The 21719-nt window shown below is 35.6% G+C and overlaps 1 protein-coding gene across 1 annotated transcript in view; it reads left to right on the forward strand.

Annotated features, from left to right (window-relative positions):
• Window positions 1-21719, forward strand: part of LOC306849937 (cysteine-rich motor neuron 1 protein) — a 57913-nt gene that overhangs the window by 5556 nt on the left and 30638 nt on the right. Inside the window, exons 2-4 of the mRNA XM_079385325.1 lie at window positions 6514-6675; window positions 8317-8478; window positions 20833-21072. Coding sequence (XP_079241451.1) covers window positions 6514-6675; window positions 8317-8478; window positions 20833-21072 — 564 coding nt within the window. The remainder of the gene's footprint in view (window positions 1-6513; window positions 6676-8316; window positions 8479-20832; window positions 21073-21719) is intronic.

The following is a 21719-nucleotide window of genomic DNA, read 5'->3' on the forward strand; positions in this document are numbered from 1 at the left end:
TGGGGTTAATTGCTTTACAAATGATCCACTTTGAACAAGTCTGACTTACAGTTTTACAAAAACTGCTTTTCAAAACTTTGCCTCTTTTTTTTTTTACTTCACACACAAATCCAAGAATTGCACACAAAATGCAAAATGCCTCACATCTCTTGCAAAACGAAGCACTGCATTCAAAATATCACAAACACATCTCAAAAGCAAACATTTGCAAACACCTTTGCCATGATATTAATTCCTGTTAGATGTTTGTGTGTTACATAGAGAACTGTGTGTTGTGTTTTGCAAAAAGTGTTTTATGAAATTGAAAACTGAGATGAAGGCTGAGAATTAGTGTCTGGTTTTGCAGATTTGGAGTGTGCTTCTGCTGTTTGAGTGACAGCTTTCAGAAACTTTGACATGTAAAGATTTAGTGTGTAAGCAGCTGAAAAAAGCTGTAATGGATGCTGTGATTGAGATTGTCTGCGGGGTCTCGATCCTGAAATCAACACCTGAGTTACATCCGAGAGCCAGAACTCCTAAAGTAAAACGCCTTTTTACTGCCTGTGCTTTTCAGGTTCAGATATTCTCTGTGTGGTCATTATTTAGAGGGAAATAAATGCAGATGTAATATGAACATGTAGAAAATTTGAGGTTAAATAATGAGTGTCATTTTCCAGCCACTGATTAACCAGCATCTCATTAGCATAGTAATACATTATTCATGATTGCCATCATTAATTACTTCTCCCCCCCCCATTAGCAAAGAAATTAATGAGGCTATTTATATTCTGACATGGCTGAAGGTGAATGGAAGACGTGAAAATTAAAAGAGCTTGTTAAATATTGTATATCGGTCTTTTTTGGGGTACATCCATTTGTCATATGCTCTTTAAAATAAAGGTTCTTGTCATTGATGGTTCCATGAAGAACTTTTAACATCCATGGAACTTTTCTATTGCAAAAAAATTAGAATATTAAAAAAAAAATGGTTCTTTTAAGAACTGACCACTGCTAGGTTCTTTGGGGAACCCCAAAAGATTCTTCTACACTTTTAAAAGCAAAGGTACCAATGGAGGTTTTTGTAATAATGCTGTAGAAGAACCATTTTTGGTAATCTACAGAACCTTTTTCCACTATAAAGAACCTTTTTTTTTCAATATGGAAAGGTTCCATGGATGTTAAAGGTTCTTTATGGAACCACAGATGCAAACCTTTATTTTTAAGAGTGTAGATTTTGTTTATATACCTTCAGAATATTTGCACTGCATTTATGAATTTGGTGGCCAAAAATAATCATCATTTTCTGCAGTTTATTCTGTTTTACAAACAAAACCTGCAAATATGCTAATTAACAACCTCTACATCATCAATACTGCATATTTACAGCTACAGTGTGTTATTTTAGTACGACTAGAGTCTCCAAACAGAATAATGACTGTTTTCAAACAGGTTTCCCAAACTGGTCCAGTATGAATCCATCTTAGCAGTTCAATCACTGTCAGTCGGACCGACTGTTTAGTCTTGACTATCAGAAGTCTCTGTCTGGACGCCAAGAAAAACCATCTCCAGTTCTTCTGTTTGCCTTTTTATGCTGATAAAATATCAGCTTCCCACATTTGACCCGTAACTATTATAAGAGAAACAACAATAGTGAGAAGGACGCAACATGTTTGCAATCAACCTCCTTGAAACTGATTAAACTAGTTATCATGTGGACTTTAGATAACAAAACTAGACCAGACTGTTTTTATTTCAGACTAATCTGCATTCAGCAAGTACATTTCCAGAAAAAAAAAAAAAAAAAAAAAATCATACTATTGCTGTATTACCATGTCCAGAAGATCTTTGATAACACCATGGTACTTTTTGTTACTTTTCAGTCAGTGGAAACACCTTTACACTATTTTGTTATTTTAATTTCCATTTTGTATAGTACCTTTTCCAAAATATTATAGTACTGGCTTGGTACATGTCCAAAAAACATGGTAGGCCTATTGCTCCCCGGATACTATAGTATTGCCATGACATTTGTCCAAAAAGATGGCATAACCCCCAAAATACTATAGTATCCCCATGGTAAATGTACATAAACATGGTATTACCCCCGAACTACTATAGTGTTGTCATGACATGTCCAAAAACATGGTATTGCCCCCACAATACTATAGTATTTTCATGGTACATGTCCAAAAACATAGTATTACCCCCAAAATACTATAGTATTGCCATGATACATGTCCAAAACATGGTATTACCCCCAAAATACTATAGTATTTTCATGGTACATGTCCAAAAACATAGTATTACCCCCAAAATACTATAGTATTGCCATGATACATGTCCAAAACATGGTATTACCCCCAAAATACTATAGTATTGTCATGGTACATGTCCAAAAACATGGTATTACCCCCAAAATACTATAGTATTGTCATGGTACATGTCCAAAAACATGGTATTACCCCCAAAATACTATAGTATTGCCATGATACATGTCCAAAACATGGTATTACCCCCAAAATACTATAGTATTGTCATGATTTGGGGGAAGTCGTGGCCTAATGGTTAGAGAGTCGGACTCGTAATCCAAAGGTTGTGGGTTCGAGTCTCCGGCCGGCAGGGATTGTAGGTGGGGGGAGTGAATGTCCAGCGGTCTCTCCACCCTCAATACCACGACTGAGGTGCCCTTGAGCAAGGCACCGAACCCCCAACTGCTCTCCCCGGGCGCTGCAGCATGGCTGCCCACTGCTCCGGGTGTGTGTGTGTGTGTGTGTGTGTGTGTGTGCGTGCATTTGTTCACTACTCACTGCTGTGTGTGTGCACTTGGATGGGTTAAACGCAGAGCACCAATTTCGAGTATGGGTCACCATACTTGACAATACGTCACGACTTTTACTTTTTTTTATGATGCATGTCCAAAACATGGTATTACCCCCAAAATACTATAGTATTGTCACGGTACATGTCCAAAAACAGTATTGCCATAGTATCTTGTCCAAAATACTAGAGTATTGCCATGGAATATGTCCAAAACATGGTATTGCCCTAAAATACTATAGTATTGTTATGGTACTGCTCCCAAAATACTATAGTATTGTCATAGATCCATGTCCAGTAGACCATTGTTTGACTATTGAATTTTTAGTTAGTAGAGACACTTTTGCACTTATTTTAACTCCCAGTTTATTGCTGTGATGTTTATAATGTCCAAATGTCAAGTAATCCAAAATAAGACTTTTAAATGAGACTTTAGACAGCTGTTTTTATTCGAGACAAAGTAAGTTTCCCGTGTTTATTCATCCTTCTGGATTTTCTAGTTTGATCCAGACTCTGATTGGTAAACCTGTTCAGATAAACACAAACCGGTCCCTGACCGGTAGACATGAACAGATGTGCTTTGTGGGCGCCAGTGTTCGGGGTCGTGTGAAAATATGAAAATATCCTCACAGGAAGTATTCATATGGAAAAGACGTTGGTGGAGCGGATCATTCTGAGGTGACAGGAAATAATAGAGAAAGTTTTGGCAAGGCATTCGATGGCTGTTTTGAAAAGCCTGTTTGTGATGGCACTGTCTGCATGAGAAGAACCACGACGTGGGTTTCCACAAACGGGACGTTTCTGTGCCAAATGCACCAATATCTGGCTGCTTTGGTTTCAGTGCTCAGTCATGTCTAAGAATGTGGTTACTGTGCTAGCCAGTTTGGGCCTCATAATAAATCAGAAAACACATTATATCTCAATTGTTTCTTCTAGATGACGATGAGATCAGTGGGAGAGTTGAGCTGATATCCACATCTAATAGCACTGTAGGTCTGTTTTTATTTCTCCTCAGGACTTTTAGAATAGTAACGCATCTCTACCCCCAAATACTATAGTATTTCCATGGTACATATCCAAAAACATGGTATTGCCCCTAAAATACTATAGTATTGCCATGGTACATGTCCAAAAACATGGTATTGCCCCTAAAATACTGTAGTATTTCCGTGGTACATGTCCAAAAACATGGTATTGTCCAAAAATACTGTAGTATTTCCATGGTACATGTCCAAAAACACGGTATTGTCCAAAAATACTGTAGTATTTCCATGGTACGTGTCCAAAAACACGGTATTGCCCAAAAATACTGTAGTATTTCCGTGGTACATGTCCAAAAACATGGTATTGTCCAAAAATACTGTAGTATTTCCGTGGTACATGTCCAAAAACATGGTATTGTCCAAAAATACTGTAGTATTTCCGTGGTACGTGTACAAAAAACATGGTATTGCCCAAACATACTGTAGTTTTACCGTGGTGCATGTCCAAAAACACGGTATTGTCCAAAAATACTGTAGTATTTCCGTGGTACATGTCCAAAAACACGGTATTGTCCAAAAATACTGTAGTATTTCCATGGTGCATGTCCAAAAACACGGTATTGTCCAAAAATACTGTAGTATTTCCATGGTGCATGTCCAAAGACACGGTATTGTCCAAAAATACTGTAGTATTTCCATGGTACGTGTACAAAAAACATGGTATTATCCAAAAACATGGTATAATCCAAAATACTATAGTATTGCCATGATGGCACCTGTCCAAAAGTATGGTATAGCCCCAAAATATAACAGTATTACCATAATACATGTCCAAAGACATGGTATTGCCATAGTACCTTGTCCAAAATACTGTAGTATTGCCATGGTACAAAAACACAGTATTGCGAAATACCAGAAAAAATGAGATGAGATTTGAACTAAAAACACATCTACTCTTACTTCAGGTCTGATTTTATTTCTCCTCAGGTCTTTTAGAGTAGAAACGCATCTCTATGCGTCTGCTGAGCAGTTTTCTTCTGCTTTGTTTGGTGAGCGTTTGTGAGCCAAGCCCCAGGAGAGCATCATGGGGGACCGTAGGAGCCGCCGAAGCCGCTTTGTCTTTGTTTATTCACATGCAGCAGGCTGGGGGGTCTTCAGCCAGAACCTGCAGGAGCCCGAGGGGGTCTGCATCTGACGTGGATACTCTAGACTTATTTAACACACATGGTAGAGGACAGAGGAAAAACACAGATGCATGTGAAGGATGTGGAGACTCCAGGAGAGCTCACGAGAAACCTGAGGCAGTGGAAGTTAGAAAGACTCGAGCTGTTTCTAGTGAAGGACAATACTATTACTCTGAGGTTGCTCTTTCTGAGCTCGTTTATGTTTCAGTCAAGTGTCAGTTTTGTCTCAGAGGTTCTCAGATTTTTTCTCACTGTGGTTTTATTGTCAGATTAGTTTACAGTACTAAGCAGGTTTACTATCATTACCTGAATGTAAAATTAAATCATTAAAAATTTGTTTCTTGAAACAAAATAAGCATTAACCGAAGAAAAATAAAATAAAGAAATGAATAAATAAAATCTTTTTCATTTAATTTAACTTGAAGTATTAAAATAACTAAAACTAGATGAACTAAAAAATTTAAATATAAAAAACTATATAGAAATAAAAAAAAAAACTAATAAAATGACAAAATTACTCAAACTAAAATTAAAGCGAAACTTTAAAAAATAAAGTCTAAATCAAAATATTAACAAAAATATAATAGAATATCGGTGATACTGCAATAACACTGTTGAGTTTAGTAGTGTTATTTTAGTATTATTTATACACTATTATAGTATTTATTAATATTTTGAATTAGCTTTTATTTAATTTGTTTTTATTTCTCCTCAGGACTTAGTCATTTTAGTACTTAACCTTAAATATATTTTATTGCTAGTTGGCAAGGAAAAAATGATCGTTTTCTAAGTTCTAAAATAACTAAAACTAAATAAACTAAAACCAATAAATAAATATTTTAATAAATGTCAAATACACACAATAATTTAACTAAAAATAAAGTGAAAACAAAATATAACATCTATTTCTAAATATAAACAGAAAATATATTATATAAAATAACACTGAGTTTACTACTTAGCAGTGTTATTTTAGTATTAATTGTATACTATTATATTATTTATTAATATTGTGAATTAGCTTTTATTTTTATTTTCAGTGTTCATTTTCATTTTAGTTTAAGTAAAATGATGTGCTTTTTAAAATTATTTCTATTTAGCTTTTATTTAGCTTTAACATTTCTATTTAGTTTGAGTTATTTTAGAACTTCAACTGATTTTATTGAAGTTATTTTCCACTTTTTATGTTCATTTATGTTTTTCATCTAATATTTGTGTTTTATTTCAGTTTATAGCTAATAACCCTGGCACTTCAAATCATTAATCGTAACTATGAGCAGTTATAATAATAGTGATGATTGAATACTTGACCTACATTAGAGGAGACACTTGTGAGGCTGAAGGAAAGTCTGAGAACAGGTGAAAGTCTGTTTCTTTCCATCTCACTGAAACAACGGAGACATTAAAGATATCTTTCCAGACGTGACATTGTTTAAGCATTTCTGTTTGGTGCCATTCTGTGGAATGAAAGCAAACAAATCTCTGCGACAGCCGAGACGGAGACCAAACGAGCCTGGGTTACCATGGTAACACTGTCTTCTTCTCCGCAGTGGTACCCGATGTGACGGATGCAGATGATGCAGACGAGCGCTGTCCGCTGGTGAGCGGCTGTGAGCGTGTGGATGAACAGTGTGTGTGTGAATCCAAACACTCCTGCATCCGGACCTACAGCTTTCCCGACAGAGACGCCTGCGTGCATGCTGGGAAAACAGGTGCCGATTTCACCCGGAGAATAAAAACTCTTTAAATAATCCTACATGTGATTTGATCAAATTTAAGGCCAGAACAAGTCTTAAATAGTATAACAAAAATCTCAATTATCATTTTAAGAGGTTTTACCCATATATGGCCCTGGAGCACAAAAGCAGTCATATATTTGTAGCAATAGCCAACAATACATTGTATGCCTCAATATTATAGATTTTTCTTTCATGCCAAAAATCATAAAATCATGTTCCATGAAGATATTTAGTAAATCTCCTACCGTAAATATATTAAAGCTTAATTTTTGATTAGTAATATGCATTGTTAAGAACTTCATTTGAACAACTTTAAAGGTGATTTTCTCAATATTTAGATTTTTTTGCTCCCTCAGATTCCAGATTTTCAAATAGTTGTATCTCAGCCAAATATTGTCCATCATAACAAACCATACATCAATGGAGAGATTATTTATTCAGATACAGATTTATCCTTATGACTGGTTTTGTGGTCACATATGGCATATATATATATATATAAATTTGTCTTATTTATGTCTAACAATTGCTTATTGATTGATCATAATGTTTACTTTAAGGTTTTATATTATAATATGTTTGAGATGTAGATTAAGTAGAAAAGCATAGACATGTCAAAATAAGAGTCCTACTGTATTTCGGGCTTGTAAATTATTAAAAGTCCCTCATTAAGCATGTTTTTGGTGTTATTATTGGTATTTTGGTTCCCATTTTTGTTTGATATTTTTGAATGAGCAGCTGGAAGTAGTAAAGTATAGATATTTCAATGTAAGAGTCCCTGTATAATTTAGGAATGTTTACGATTAAAAGTGCCTCATTATGCATAATTTGTTTAATTTATTTTTTGGGGTTATTATTGATGTTTTGGTTCCCATATTTCTCTCATCTCATGTTTTTGAACAAGCAGTCAGAAGTAGTAAAGCATAGACATTTCAAAATAATAGTCCCTGGTATTTAAAGCTTCTTTATGATTAAAAGTCCCTCATTATACATAAAATATTTTATTATTATTATTATTCGTATTTTGGTTCCCATATTTCTCTACTCTTTTTTTAATGAGCAGCTGGAAGTAGTAAAGAAAAGACATTTCAAAATAAGAGTCAGTGTATATCAAACTTGTTTATGATTAAAAGCCCCTCATTATGTATTAAATTTTTTTTCTAATTATTATTAGTATTTTGGTTACAAAATAAACAGTATTTAGGATTTAAATTAACATAAACTCTTGTATTTTCTCTCTGAACAGCCCCGTCACAGAAAAGAAAGACTAATAAACATTACATAACACATTCAATATATAGATTTTATTAGCATCAGCACAATAATCTTTTAATTGCCTTTTGCTTCATTGTGTTGGGATTGGAACTGGTCCCAAAGCAGACATGCACTCTGCTCTTCTGGGACATGTTTTAAAAGGTTAATGCATGATATATCTTTTCATAAATCTTTTCATGTCACATTGTTTATGTTCAGCATAACGTTATTTAAACCTAAATTTAATTAAATTCATTCAACCAGAAATGTGTCCAAGTTTACATTAGAGTAATGTGGATTTATATGGTGCATTAATCATGGCTAGCCTGTGTTTGACCTGTAACTCTCTGTGTTTCTCAGGGTCTCGCCGTCACGAACACAGACACAGGTTTGTGGGTCCCGTGAACCCGGCGTGTGTGTTTTCTGGCTGTAATCTGACGGCCGACGGCTGTGTTTGTTCGTCTCAGAGCTGCGACGATCACTTCATGTACATCAACCACAGTCAGTGCCAGCGAGCCGCAGGTAACGCAGTGTTTCCAGCACATTCACACTGAACAGGACCTTATGTACGCGTCTGATGTAGATAAAGGTTTGCAAACGTGCTGGATTTTTCCAGCTAACAGAGAAAGTTCACACAACTTTCAGTAGCATTTGTTAAAGGTGCCATAGAATGGAAGACTGTATTTACCTTGGCATAGCTGAGTAATAAGAGTTCTGTTCATGGAAATGACATACTGTGAGCCTCAAGCACCATTGTTTCCTCCTCCTTATGTAAATCTTGTGCGTGCAAAAGACCACTGAAAAAGAGGTGAATCCCAACATAACAGTACAGTCAGGATCATTACTGTTTACGCCCCCAACATTTGCATAACGTATACTAACCCATGTTCTAGGCCAGACAAATCATCGATGCAGTGTTGCCAAATATTTCTAATAAGTGAAAATCAAGTTAGGAGAATGTTGTAAGAAACGTTTTGTAACCTTTAAATAACGTTCTATTCAAAACTAGACAAATTTTCCCACAGCGCTTTCATAAGTTAAATTTGTTACACATCAGGATCAGAATCAGACTGAATATTTAATGAACAAACATTTAAATAAACAAAACTTTCTGAGTGATGGATCTTTGAATTCTGCACGAGTAACTGTCTGCGAAACAACTATTAATGCTGTGAATATATATATATATATGTTGCTGCAGATCACAGAAATAAATTTCAGTTTAATACATATTCACATAGAAAACAGCTGTTTTACATTAGAATAATATTTCACAATTTTTACTGTATTTTTCTGATCAAATAAATGCAGCTTTATTGAGCAGAAGAGACTTCTTTCAAGAAAACCCTAAATCTTTGAAAGCTCTCAGATCTTATGGCATTTTGGATGTTTTGATGTGTTTTCAGGTTTTACTCGTATCATTTCTCATGGTTTTCTCGTTTCACGCAACTGAAACATTTCATTTTAATGCATGTTGAGTTTATTTAACAGCATCTTTTGTTTGGATAATGAGCTTTACTTTAGTGTTATTCTCTCCACACCTAATTATTCTATTCTCCTATTTATTATAATGGCAATCAGTGGACCTCTTCTATATTTGATTTATGATGAATGTGGAAATGCACGATCCGTTTCTCTGAATGACACAGAATTTAGACGTTTGGTTGGTTATTTTCAGTGTGGCTTGTTGAAGGAATCTCTCAAGTAATGGCTCATACAGTAACGGATCTGCGACTCGTTCCAGCGATACAGTAAACAGGGTTTCTCAGCGTTTTTCTTCAGCCAAACACTGAGCGATTACTCAAGCGCACATCTGTTGATCGTTAGCTTGTTTTCGCGAGTGTTCGAGTGGGATGTGAGTGTCTGTTTGTTATCAGCGCACAAGTGTGTAGCTTATATAACAGCCTCGTCCCTGAAAACCAGGTTTCCGACACATACGGCACACATGTGATCAGGTATCCTTGACTAAAGGAGATTCACACGTGTTCTCAGTCAGATGTGCCTCATACAGCAAAAACTAATATTTTTGAAAATATATATTTTTCAAATATGTTAAAATATAAATAAACCATTTAAAAACATATTTTGCCCTCCTTTAAAATATACAAAAACTGCCCAAAAATATATTAGCTAAATATGATTAAAAAAGATAGATAGATAGATAGATAGATAGATAGATAGATAGATAGATAGATAGATAGATAGATAGATAGATAGATAGATAGATAGATAGATAGATAAAAGTAATATAACTTTTGTGGGACAGCATCTCAAGAGTGTCTAGCAGCCCATGCAAAAGCTAGTATAGGCATGTAGATGCAGATATAATCATATTAGAAGGAAAACCCGGCCGTGAATGAATGCATGCATTAACTGCAGGTCCATACTTCCAATATGTGTTGAAATATAAAAGCTCATGTGTTCAGATGTTCTGCTCAGACTTGGCCTGTGTTCTGCTCATGATCTCATGTAAACTAGTAGTGCCCCCGTTAGCATCACAGCGGTGAAACAGCCTTCGTTAGTTCTGCTCTCAGTGTCGAGACTCTTCAGAGCGTCCGTGTTTGAGCAGACGACACACAAACACACACGTGAAGGACCGACTGTAGCTCTACGAGACGCTGAGGTGTGTGTGTGTGTGTGTGTGTGTGTGTGTGTGTGTGTGTGTGTGAGTGTGTGTGTGTGTGTGTGTGTGTGTGTGAGTGTGTGTGTGAGTGTGTGTGTGAGTGTGTGTGTGTGTGTGTGTGTGTGCACCTGGTATTCATCACGTCCTGGGGACCAAATGTCCCCACAAGGATAGTAATACCAGTAAATCTTAATCTTGTGGGGACATTTTTTGGTCCCCATGAGGAAACAAGCTTATAAATCATACAGCATAAAGTTTTTTGAAAATCTAAAAATGCACAAAGTCTCCTGTGAGGGCTAAGTTTAGGTGTAGGGTTGGTGTAGGGCAATAGCACACACAGTTTGTACAGTATAAAAACCATTACGCCTATGGGATGTCCCCATAAAACATGGAAACCCAACATGTGTGTGTGTGTGAGTGTGTGTGTGTGTGTGTGTGTGAGTGTGTGTGTGTGTGTGTTTACTGAGTTGCAGTTGAGTGCAAATAGAGCTAAATTTGGCAAAGCCTGACTTTACAGACATTTGGGAACGTCCTCGATTAGAAAGATGATCAAAAATGAAAAATTAAATTAAAATTAAAATGAGTAATGTAAGGGATGCACAATTAATAGAAATTTACAATAATAATAATAATTATAGTTATTATTATTATATTTTTCTAAAATGGTAATTATTTTATTTTAAAGTAAATCATTCCGCAAGCAATATTTCTAATTTTATTTAACATTTTTATTTAATAAAAATAATAATCATAATAAAATAAATTAATAATAATAAGGATACTAATAACAATTTGTGATTTTATATCAATATCAATATGGCAATAAAATAATAATAATAATAACAACAACAACAAACAAAAACATTATTTATTTATTTATTAATATATTAATTGATTGATTGATTGATTGATAAATAATCACAATATTTTGGCCAAATTGTGCAGCCCTACAAACAAGCACAGCAAACCTGGAGGTTTTTTTTATTTCTAAAATTTGCATTTATTTTACAATCACAAATTTATCAGAAAATAACACAATTGATTTTTCTTCCAAAATCATGCAGCCCTGTATATACTGTTTAATATAATAACCAAAATAAAGCTTATACACATATATGGGTGTTTTCTGAGAAAAGCTTCCGTGTGAATATAATTCATAGACATTTATTGTGGTGGACAGATTAATCGTTGAAAATTAGAAAGTGTCTTTAGAAGTCAATATTTTGTTTTATCTCCATAAGTCCATATCTGAAGGCAGACAGACAGGCTTATCATGTGAAGAGACTGCGTTTAATAACACACCACACGTGAGCCGCTGTTTATATTTTATAACAGATACTGTACAGTTATCATTGAAGCAAGTCAGGGACTGCAGTCGAGGGCAAAAGAACAGAAACATTTGCTCTTAAAATGATCGTTCACCCAAAGATGATCATTCTGTCAATTTCTCATGTTTCAAACCTGTACGACTGCCTTTTTCTGCAAAACATAGTGTCCATACAATGAAATTCAGTGGCCTCCAATGTTGTTTAGTTCCCAACGTTCTTCAAAACAGATCCTTTAGTGTTCCACAGGACACAGAAGTTGTACAGGATTGCACAGTGGCAGTACGGTATTATGGAAAAAATATGAGCTTGGAGGAAAAACACAATTCTCTCGCAGATGTTTTGTGTTCCTTCGAGAAACTACGTGTTCTCTCGCAAAGCCTTTGCATTCCCCGAGAAACTGCATTCTTGAAAAACAGCACCAAATTATCTTTTGCAATGATGGAAAAATATGAGATGGAAAGAAAACAACTATTTCATGTTTTTTTTTTCATTCTCTTGCAAAAAAGTTTATTTCCTTTGAGAAACTTTGCTTTCACTCACTAAACCTTTGTGTTCCCCAAGAATCTTTGCATTTGCTCGAAAAGAACTCAAAAGTTTTGCAAGCAAATGAAAAGTTTCTTGAGGGATCTCAAGACATTTGTGAAAGTTTGCAGTTTCTCAAAGGAGCGCAAAATGTTTTAGAGAGAACTAAAAAAGCATTAAAAAGTAAAGAATTAGTTTGCGTTTGCTGTCAGTGAACTCGAAGGTTTTCCGAGCAAATCCAACGTTTCTTAGTTGAAGAATTTGCGAGAGAAAGTCTCTTGAAGATTGAACAAAAAAGCATTGCAAAGTGATAAAACATTGAATTATTGCATATGTGCACAAACAAGAAATTTTGCATATGTGCACAAAAATCTCGAAAGTTTTTTTAGCAAATGCAACATTTCTTGGAGAAAGAATTTGCCAGAGAATGTCTCTTGAATGACCTCAAACTATTTTCGAGAAAACAAAAAAAGCATTGAATTATATTTGCATCCCCCCTTTAAACTTTGCATTTGTGCACAAAGAACTTTTTGAGTGAAAGATCCCTTTAAAAGTCATTGTTTTATTGGATCAAATGAGTTCAGTTCAGGTCATTGAAGACTCTGGCCTCTCCATATCTCACCGGACATCTGACTCACACGCCGACACACAAAATGCCATTTGCAACCTATTTTGTCTCTCTTTCCCTCCGATGTTGTGCTGAAGTCGCTGGAGCTGGACTCATTGTTTCTCTTCACGTGAAGTATACTGAAAATCGATGTTAAACCAGAGGGCTTAACCCAAAAAAAGCCACACAGGGGCAGCCGGACTGAGCTGGCTTTATTCTGCGCTGACTTGCATCCAAAGTCAGTCTCTGAACAGAGTGCGCATTGTACGCTTTTTCCATGAGTAAACCCTGCTTGTCAACACAGCCTCCTCTGCCTGCGAGCTGCGCGCCACGGAGGAAGACTGCCGCCCTTGTGCCCTCGGCGCAAAGAAAAACACGTTCACAAAGAGCCGCTTTACTTTCATGAAAGAGCGTCTGAGATCTCAGATATATGCATTGTTTACAAAGGGCCTTTCTGCGCTTATAAAACCAATTTCCGCTTACCCTGGAGGGTGTGTGTGAGTGTGTGTGTGTGTGTGTGTGTGTGTGTGCGCTGCCCAGACGTGATGTTAGTGTTGCTAGGTGCTTTATACTATTACACCATTCTGCTTGTGACACATTTGAGCCATTTTCACAAGCAAATATATCACCTTAAATGAAGGCTTTGTGCTTTTGTTCAAACGCAAGAGATTTCTCCCGTCGTCAGCGAATAGCTAATTATCCCCGACTGAGGATGTAAATAATGGCATATGCATTAGCCACTGAATGCATGCATTATTCAATCAAATTTGAATGACAATAAAAGCTCTGATTGCTTTGACCTCTGATGCCCTTTACTCAACCAGTCTGCATAAATATGAACATCCTCACATGGAAACATTACATAATGCCATTAATGGAGTTTGTAGATGCTAAAATATTCAGATGGTAATTCGCTATTGCTTAACGAGATGCAATATTTCAGATGCATATTGTATTGCTCAGACGTTGCTCTTTCAAATCTCAGGAGATTTAATGGAGTTCTTGATTGGTGTTTCATTGACGTATCAACTTTGTCTCAGATGTTTTTAATTCTTTCAGAGAAATAAAAATAGTGCTGGAAAATGAGTGTGGAGAGCAGCTCAGGTTGTTTGGTGAGAAACGACTGAGTTTGTATTGAGACTTTTAATCGCAGATTTTATCTGAGCACTCTTTGAGATGTTTTTGAGATCACTTCTGAAACTCCAGAGGAAATGTGTGAAATTATTGGAGTCTTTCTTGATAGAAACATCTCAGTCATTAAAATTTAGTCTGAGAAATAAATACAGACCCAAATGAGTCACTAGTCGTCTAGAAGCTCCGATCATTTGATGAGAAACGACTGAGTTCATATCGAGATCTCTTCTGATTGCAGACTTTGGTATCTTGGCAGATTTGAGCACATTTTGAGATGATGTTGAGATTTCTTCTCCAACTCTGTGTGTCAGATTACTGGAGTCTTTCTTGAGAGAAACATCTGAGAAAGTCTAATTTGCTGTCCATTTAATCTCATTAATTAAAATTCCTTTGGAGACATAAAACAGACTCAAAAGAGTCACTAGTCGTCATCCAGAAGAGTATAGCTGTACACTGAAACTGAAGCTGCTCAGATTGTTTGATGAGAAATGATTGAGTTCGCATTGAGATCTCTTTTGAGTGCAGACTTTGGTATCTGAGCACACTTTGAGACGTTGTTGAGAACTTGGGAAATCTCCATAAGTGTCCCTGCAGCACAAAAGCAGTCATCAGTAACACAGGTATATTTGTAGCAATATTTGTAGCAATAGACAACAATACATTGTATGGCTCAAAATTATAAATTTTTCTTTTATGCCAAAAATCATTAGGATATTAAATTAAGATCATGTTCCATGAAGATATTTAGTAAATTTCCTACTGTAAATATATCAAAACTTCATTTTTGATTAGTAATATGCATTGCTAAGAACTTCATTTGAACAACTTTAAAGGAGATTTTCTCAATATTTAGATTTTTTTGCTCCCTCAGATTCCAGATTTTCAAATAGTTGCATCTCAGACAAATATTGTCCGATCATAACAAACCATACATCAATGGAGAGATTATTTATTCAGATTTCAGAATATGTATAAATCTCAATTTCACAAAATTGACACTTTTGTGGTCCTTGGTCACATTTGCGCTCCGTTTAATCTCATTGCTGTTTAGATTGTTATTTTGTGTCTCTGAATATTGTCATTGAGAAAAATTGCTCTTACTTTAATGACAGAAACACTTCTGTCCTTCTGAGAACATTGTGGTATTTTTGGTATCATGATAGCATCTGGAAAACCATAGTATTACCATAGTACTATAGTTCAAAAGCATGGTAAAACCATGGTACTTTGATATATATTATACAGACTAGTATGATTGCTATATTTATACAGCATGGTATGCACATGGTACTTCGTAGAATGCTTTATGGCAGTGTACTGGAAACCACACTGTTAAGAGTCTTAATGCATTCATTCAGCTCCAGGACAGAGATGAATTCAGAGCGTTTCTGCCGTTAACCGTCATTTTCCTCCGTGACAATATTCAGAGAGGAAGCTGATCAATGTGAGCTTTGTGTGGAGCAGAGCTAAAGCAAACACCGTGCTACAGATACTGTATTTATTCAGCGGTTTCTGCGGCTCGATCGCAGCCGACACATTTCCTATGAGCCGCATACACACTGCCTCTATTCTCTGCCTCGTTTTGGGCTTTAAATAGCCTAATATTCTGTTGATTAACAGTCTCTGTGACCCAGAAACCCATTCGGGACTGTCCTGATTGTCGTCTTGTTGCAGTTATGTGGGATTATCTGGGATTCTGACCTTCGGCTCGGTCGGTTGTTGCTGTTTTTGAGGGGTGAAGCAGTGGCTGGAAACTCCATCAGTAAAGCCACTGACTTCTGGAAGATACCGCTGTGCAAATCATGTTATGCAATTTGATAATTTCATGCTGTTTTATTTTCTTTCCCAACAGCAGTCGGAGGATACTGAACTATGCAACTGGTTTAGTTTGTAAATAAATGTTTCTCAGGCTTTCATTAGAGGCGTTCAATTTCACACAAGAGGCATTATGTTCAAAAACAAGAAGACTGATTAGAAAGGAACAAGCTTCAGATGTTTGTTTAAAAGTTGGAATGCATCTTATTGCAGTGCATGACAATGCAACAGGCGACAATTACAAATTCACACAATAATAACCACCAAAAAAAGCCTAATATTAGCTAATTTGATGATGCTGAGTTCCAAAACATCAGTAAAACTTTCTAGTTTTGTGTAGTTTTTTTCACAAAAACTATTTTTTAAGTTGTATGTATCTGCCTTAATGCACTCATCAAAATAACAAAAGCAGTCAAATGTCAAAAAATGTTATGCAAAAATGCATAATTTAACAAAGGAGTAGAAATCAGGATTAGGTATAAAATAATGTCTTCAGAATCACTCAAGCATGTGAAAATGGGCTGAGAATTGATCAAATAGTTGTAATCTGGCTCAGATGAAGACAGGAATCATGTGTTTGTGGTGTTTTTCTGATGATTAAAGGAGAATACAAAACTTCTTCACCTCACTAATGCTCATCAAAAGCAAAAATGCTACAAAATGCATTATATATTATGAGGACATATATTGTGACATAAAATGGGGCAGTCGTGGCCTAATGGATAGAGAGTTGGGCTTGTAACCTGAAGGTTGTGGGTTCGAGTCTCAGGTCCGGCAGGGATTGTAGGTGGGGGGAGTGAATAACCAACACTCTCTCCACCCTCAATACCACGACTGAGGTGAGACCCTTGAGCAAGGCACCGAACCCCCAACTGCTCCCCGGGCGCCGCATTGGCTGCTCACTGCTCCGGGTGTGTGTTCACTACTGAGTGTACACTTGGATGGGTTAAATGCAGAGCACTAATTCTGAGTATGGGTCACCATACTTAGCCACACACCACTTCCCCTTTCCCCTTTCACTAAAAGAACAAAACAGTATTTTTGGAATCAGCAGCACAAAACAAGTATTGGATTTCATTCAGCAAAGATGCAAGGTAGTCTAATAATAATAATAATTTTATTTTACATGGCATGTTTAAAGCAAGTTTCTCAAAGTGCAATTAAAAATAAACATGCATAATGAGAGAAATCAAATAAAAGCCATCCTGAAATACTATATATGTCTTGAGATAATATTTAAATAACTCTTAAATCAAGAGAGTGCATTGAAGAGCTTTAAAGCATGAACAGAAAAGACTGTCACAAATGCAATACGAGACATTATTGCTCATATTCATCCATTATTTTTAGTGGAGCCTTATTGATAAGGACTGTTAAAGTGAATCAACTCATGATGTATCATTTCCCTCATTATCGATACTAAGCAGTAGATTTGCGCAGCTGTCATTGCATTTGTTAGAAAGAATGTTTCTCCTGCACGTCTGATTCCACACAACTGGTGTGTTTTATCTCCACAGCATCCAGAAGCAAGCCGTGTTTAAATGCCTGTAGTAGCTGTTGCTCCTGTAATAGCAGCACAGCAGAGAAACTCAGTCTCCCACTTTTCTTTTCCTGAACGGCATCCAAAATACACCCTGGAGAATCACAGCGTCTCCACAGCCGTATCAGAGCATCATATTCCAGACCGCACACAATGAGGGAATTACAAACACAATGCAGTCAATGAGGAGAGTGTTCATGAGGGGCAGAGTGATGCTGATGAATGAACGAACGAGCCAATGAAGGCATTGTGTCCATTAGTGGTCAGATGAAAAGAATGTTTCAGGGTTTCCCGCAGGATTATGTGAGACTAAGGTGGGCTTCTGTCCCTCTCAGATGGGTGTGGAAGAATATTTTGTACTTTTTAAAGTTAAATGCATCAATCTTGTGCACTTTGACAGCAAAATTAAGAACTTCAACCACTTTTCAGTGACTAAATTGAACAGAGTAAAAAACATTCACATCACATGCACACAGGTGTAAATAATAATAATAATAATAATATAATTTTATATTATACTGCTGTCCTAGGAATAATAATAATAAAATGGATAATAATTATTAATTATTAATAATAATACATTTAAATTTTGTTGCTGTCTTAGTGATGATAATAATACCAATACTACTACTAATAATATGCTGTTTTAGGAATAATAATAATTATTATTACTGAAAAATAAAAATAATAATATTTAAATTATTTATTTATTTATTAAATTTTATCATTTTACATTACAGTAGTAAAATTACAATACTTAACTCTTAAAACACAGCAAGAGTTAAACCCTCAGACTTTTATTTTGGCAGAAACCTTCAGGGAGATCTACAACTGGATTACAAATGTTTCTCATTACAATTTGAGTGAAGTGCTGTAATCTTCATGCAGCATAACAGACCATATCTACTTATTTAATTACATTTAAACAGCTTTTTGTGATTTGGTAAGCGCTCTGAGCCATATCGGGATTTTGTGGTTCGATTGACGGATGCTTTGGCAAAACACCATGTTGGAGATCTTATTTTCAGTGCATTTTGAAACCAAAGTCTAGCTAATTAATGGGAAACGCTGATGTTTTTACGGTTTCCATGGACCTTTTTTGCCTCCAAAACATGATTTAATTTCATAATGTTCATAAAACATGCAGATGGTTGCTCTGAGCACAAGTCGTACTGTTTTTATCCACCTTTTGCAGCAATTACAGCAGCACATCTCTCTGGCATAGTGTCAGTTTATTTCCTGAGAACTTCAACACTAATGTTATCCCATGCCTTCTACCCCCAGTGAAAAATAAATATACTTAAATGTATTTGAAACACATTTATTTCATGCTAAGTATGCTACAAATACATTTTCATATACGTATATGCACTTATAATATAAAATGCCCTGCAATTGTACTTTTAATGTACTAAACTGGTAAACTTAAAGTCTGCTCAACTGGAACAACTAATTTTGTGCTTAATGCACTTTAAATGTGAGAAAGTAGTGCTGAAGTGCAACTAAAGATATACTTAGTATATTTGATTGTGCTAAAGTGCAACTATTGCAGTATACTTCAGGTACACTTTAAATATTTAGCATTTAAAGACCGATATTATTCAAAGATTATACACTCCTCATCAAAAGTGACATTAAAACACATTCTAGACTTAATATTAGATTAATGTGGAGTGTATAGGTGTTCGTTTTGGAGGTAGCATGGTAGTATGGAGGAAGCTTTTATGACCAAAGTCATTAAATACCCACCACTCCTGAATACCATTTCAGACTACTTGTTTTCATATTTGGTAGCTTAGGATATAGGCTGGTTGTAAGAGGGCTTCAACAACTTGGGATGTCCAAAAGAGGGCTAAACAGTTAGCAAAGTACTGTGCTTTGTCTGCTATCATAGACAGTCGCCATATATTGTATGTATTTATACCCATAACATCTAAATGACATGCTTGATATTGTGAAGATCTGCTGTATGCCACTGGACAGTGTTTTTTTGGCCGCGAGGGCCGGTCTTGTCATGCCACTGGGGTTGAAATATGGATGCCCATATATTTTAAGATAATGCTGTTAAATAGAGAGGGAAAAAATACATTTAAAAAATGTAACTTCTAGCGCATTCTTAAACTTGGGCCTCATTATGTTGAAGCCAGAAGCAGCCCACACTCTCTATGTTTTCTTTAATTGAAAAATATGCATTTTCATTCATTCATAGGCTATATGATTGCAATAATAGCCCATTTTAGTTCAAAAATTTAAGTGCCATTGTTTAAAAAAATATTGACTGACATTTCAGTTCAGTTGTTATGCTTTCATATTTCTTGCCATTTGCATGTATCTCACAGTATTTTCACCTCCTAAATTACTACACTATTGTGCAGTCACAATTCTATAATGGTACATTTTACATTTTTTTTGTATGACATTAGAATAAATAGGTTAAGCAAAACAAATGTGATTATTTCCAAGAACTTTTTAACTGCAGGCAGACATTATCGTACAGTACAATTTTTTTTTTTTGGAGATATTCGAGTAAAAAATAATAGATTAAAAAATGGATAATAGAAAGTGCAAAGGCGGCACTGAAAAGGCCAGTATAAAAAAAGTGTACAAAAAATATGTGACCCTGGAGCACAAAAGCAGTCATGAGTAACACAGGTATATTTGTAGCAATAGACAACAATACATTGTATGGATCAAAATTATACATTTCTCTTTTATGACAAAAATCATCAGGATATTAAGATCATGTTCCATGAAGATATTTAGTAAATTTCCTACCGTAAATCTATCAAAACTTCATTTTTGATTAGTAATATGCATTGCTAAGAACTTAATTTGAACAACTTTAAAGGAGATTTTCTCAATATTTAGATTTTTTTGCTCCCTCAGATTCCAGATTTTCAAATAGTTGTATCTCAGACAAATATTGTCCTATCATAACAAACCATACATCAATGGAAAGATTATTTATTCAGATTTCAGATGATGTATGAATCTCAATTTTGAAAAATTGACACTTAAGACTGGTTTTGTGGTCCAGGGTCACATATAATGAATTGCAAGGCTGTAGAGAACAGTGCACTATTGCAAACTTATATACTGAAGTTTTAATTACATTATTGTAGTAGCTATAGTCTAAGTCTAAGGTCTAAGGCATGAAACTGCAGGGCTGAAAATGAGTCCCACTCCGGCCCTGCCACTGGACCATGATTTTGTACATGTATTTAACTGCATCTGTAATATTTATGTCCCTGTAAATCATTTATTTTAAGTGGAGTTAAATTGTTAAAGTGTGTGTGTGTGTTCTCAGAGGATCTGAAGTGTGCTGGAATCACCTGTGCGCCACTGCCCGTTCCTGACTGCCCATCTGATTCGGTCCTGACCCGCAGCTACACGCCGCCAGCCGGCTGCTGCCCAACGCTCCCTTCTCAGTGCGCATGTGATCGCTGTCCACCTCCTCCGGCCTGCAGCGATGGGCGCAGGGCAGTGCTGCTTAACGAGGGCACCGGCACGCCAGGAAACTGCTGCAACACATACACCTGCCAGAGAGGTAAAGAAAAAATCCCTGCATTCACCCCACATATGGTTTCACAGACAAGGCTTAAGACTAGTCCTAGACTAAAATATAAGTCTGAGCTGTTTCAACTGAAATAAACTTGCACTGACTGATCTGAAAATATATCAGTGCCTTTGTTTTGTCTCAAGATGCACCCCAGTAATGTTTTTTTTCTGAGCATGTTTATAAAAATTACTTAAATGTCCTAATTGAACTATAGCTTAATCCTGGCTTAGTCTAAGCCCTGTCTGTGAAACCGGGCCAGAGTAATTTATAATAAATACTATAGTGTTTTTGAAACATACTATAGTAAAGTACTTGAATTAATTTGTTGTGGTAATTCTATAGTTGCTATGGTAATATATACAAATTACTTTAATTTTTCTACAACTCTAGAGTATATTATACTACAATATACTACTACAGTTTACTGTAGTAAAAACTAAAGTATACTACAGTATTTATTAGAGTTTATCAGTTCTTTATAGTTCTGTAGCATTCATTAACAAAGTGTTGTAAATACTATAATATATACAGTATAATACACTTTACTAAAGTATGGTTTAAAAACACTATAGTATTTACTATAAATTATTATAGTATTTTTTTCATGTGGGACTGTTAAAAAGTCTGTTAAAATA

Source organism: Barbus barbus (genome assembly GCF_936440315.1).
Source record: "Barbus barbus genome assembly, chromosome: 30".
NCBI classification, from domain to species: domain Eukaryota; kingdom Metazoa; phylum Chordata; class Actinopteri; order Cypriniformes; family Cyprinidae; genus Barbus; species Barbus barbus.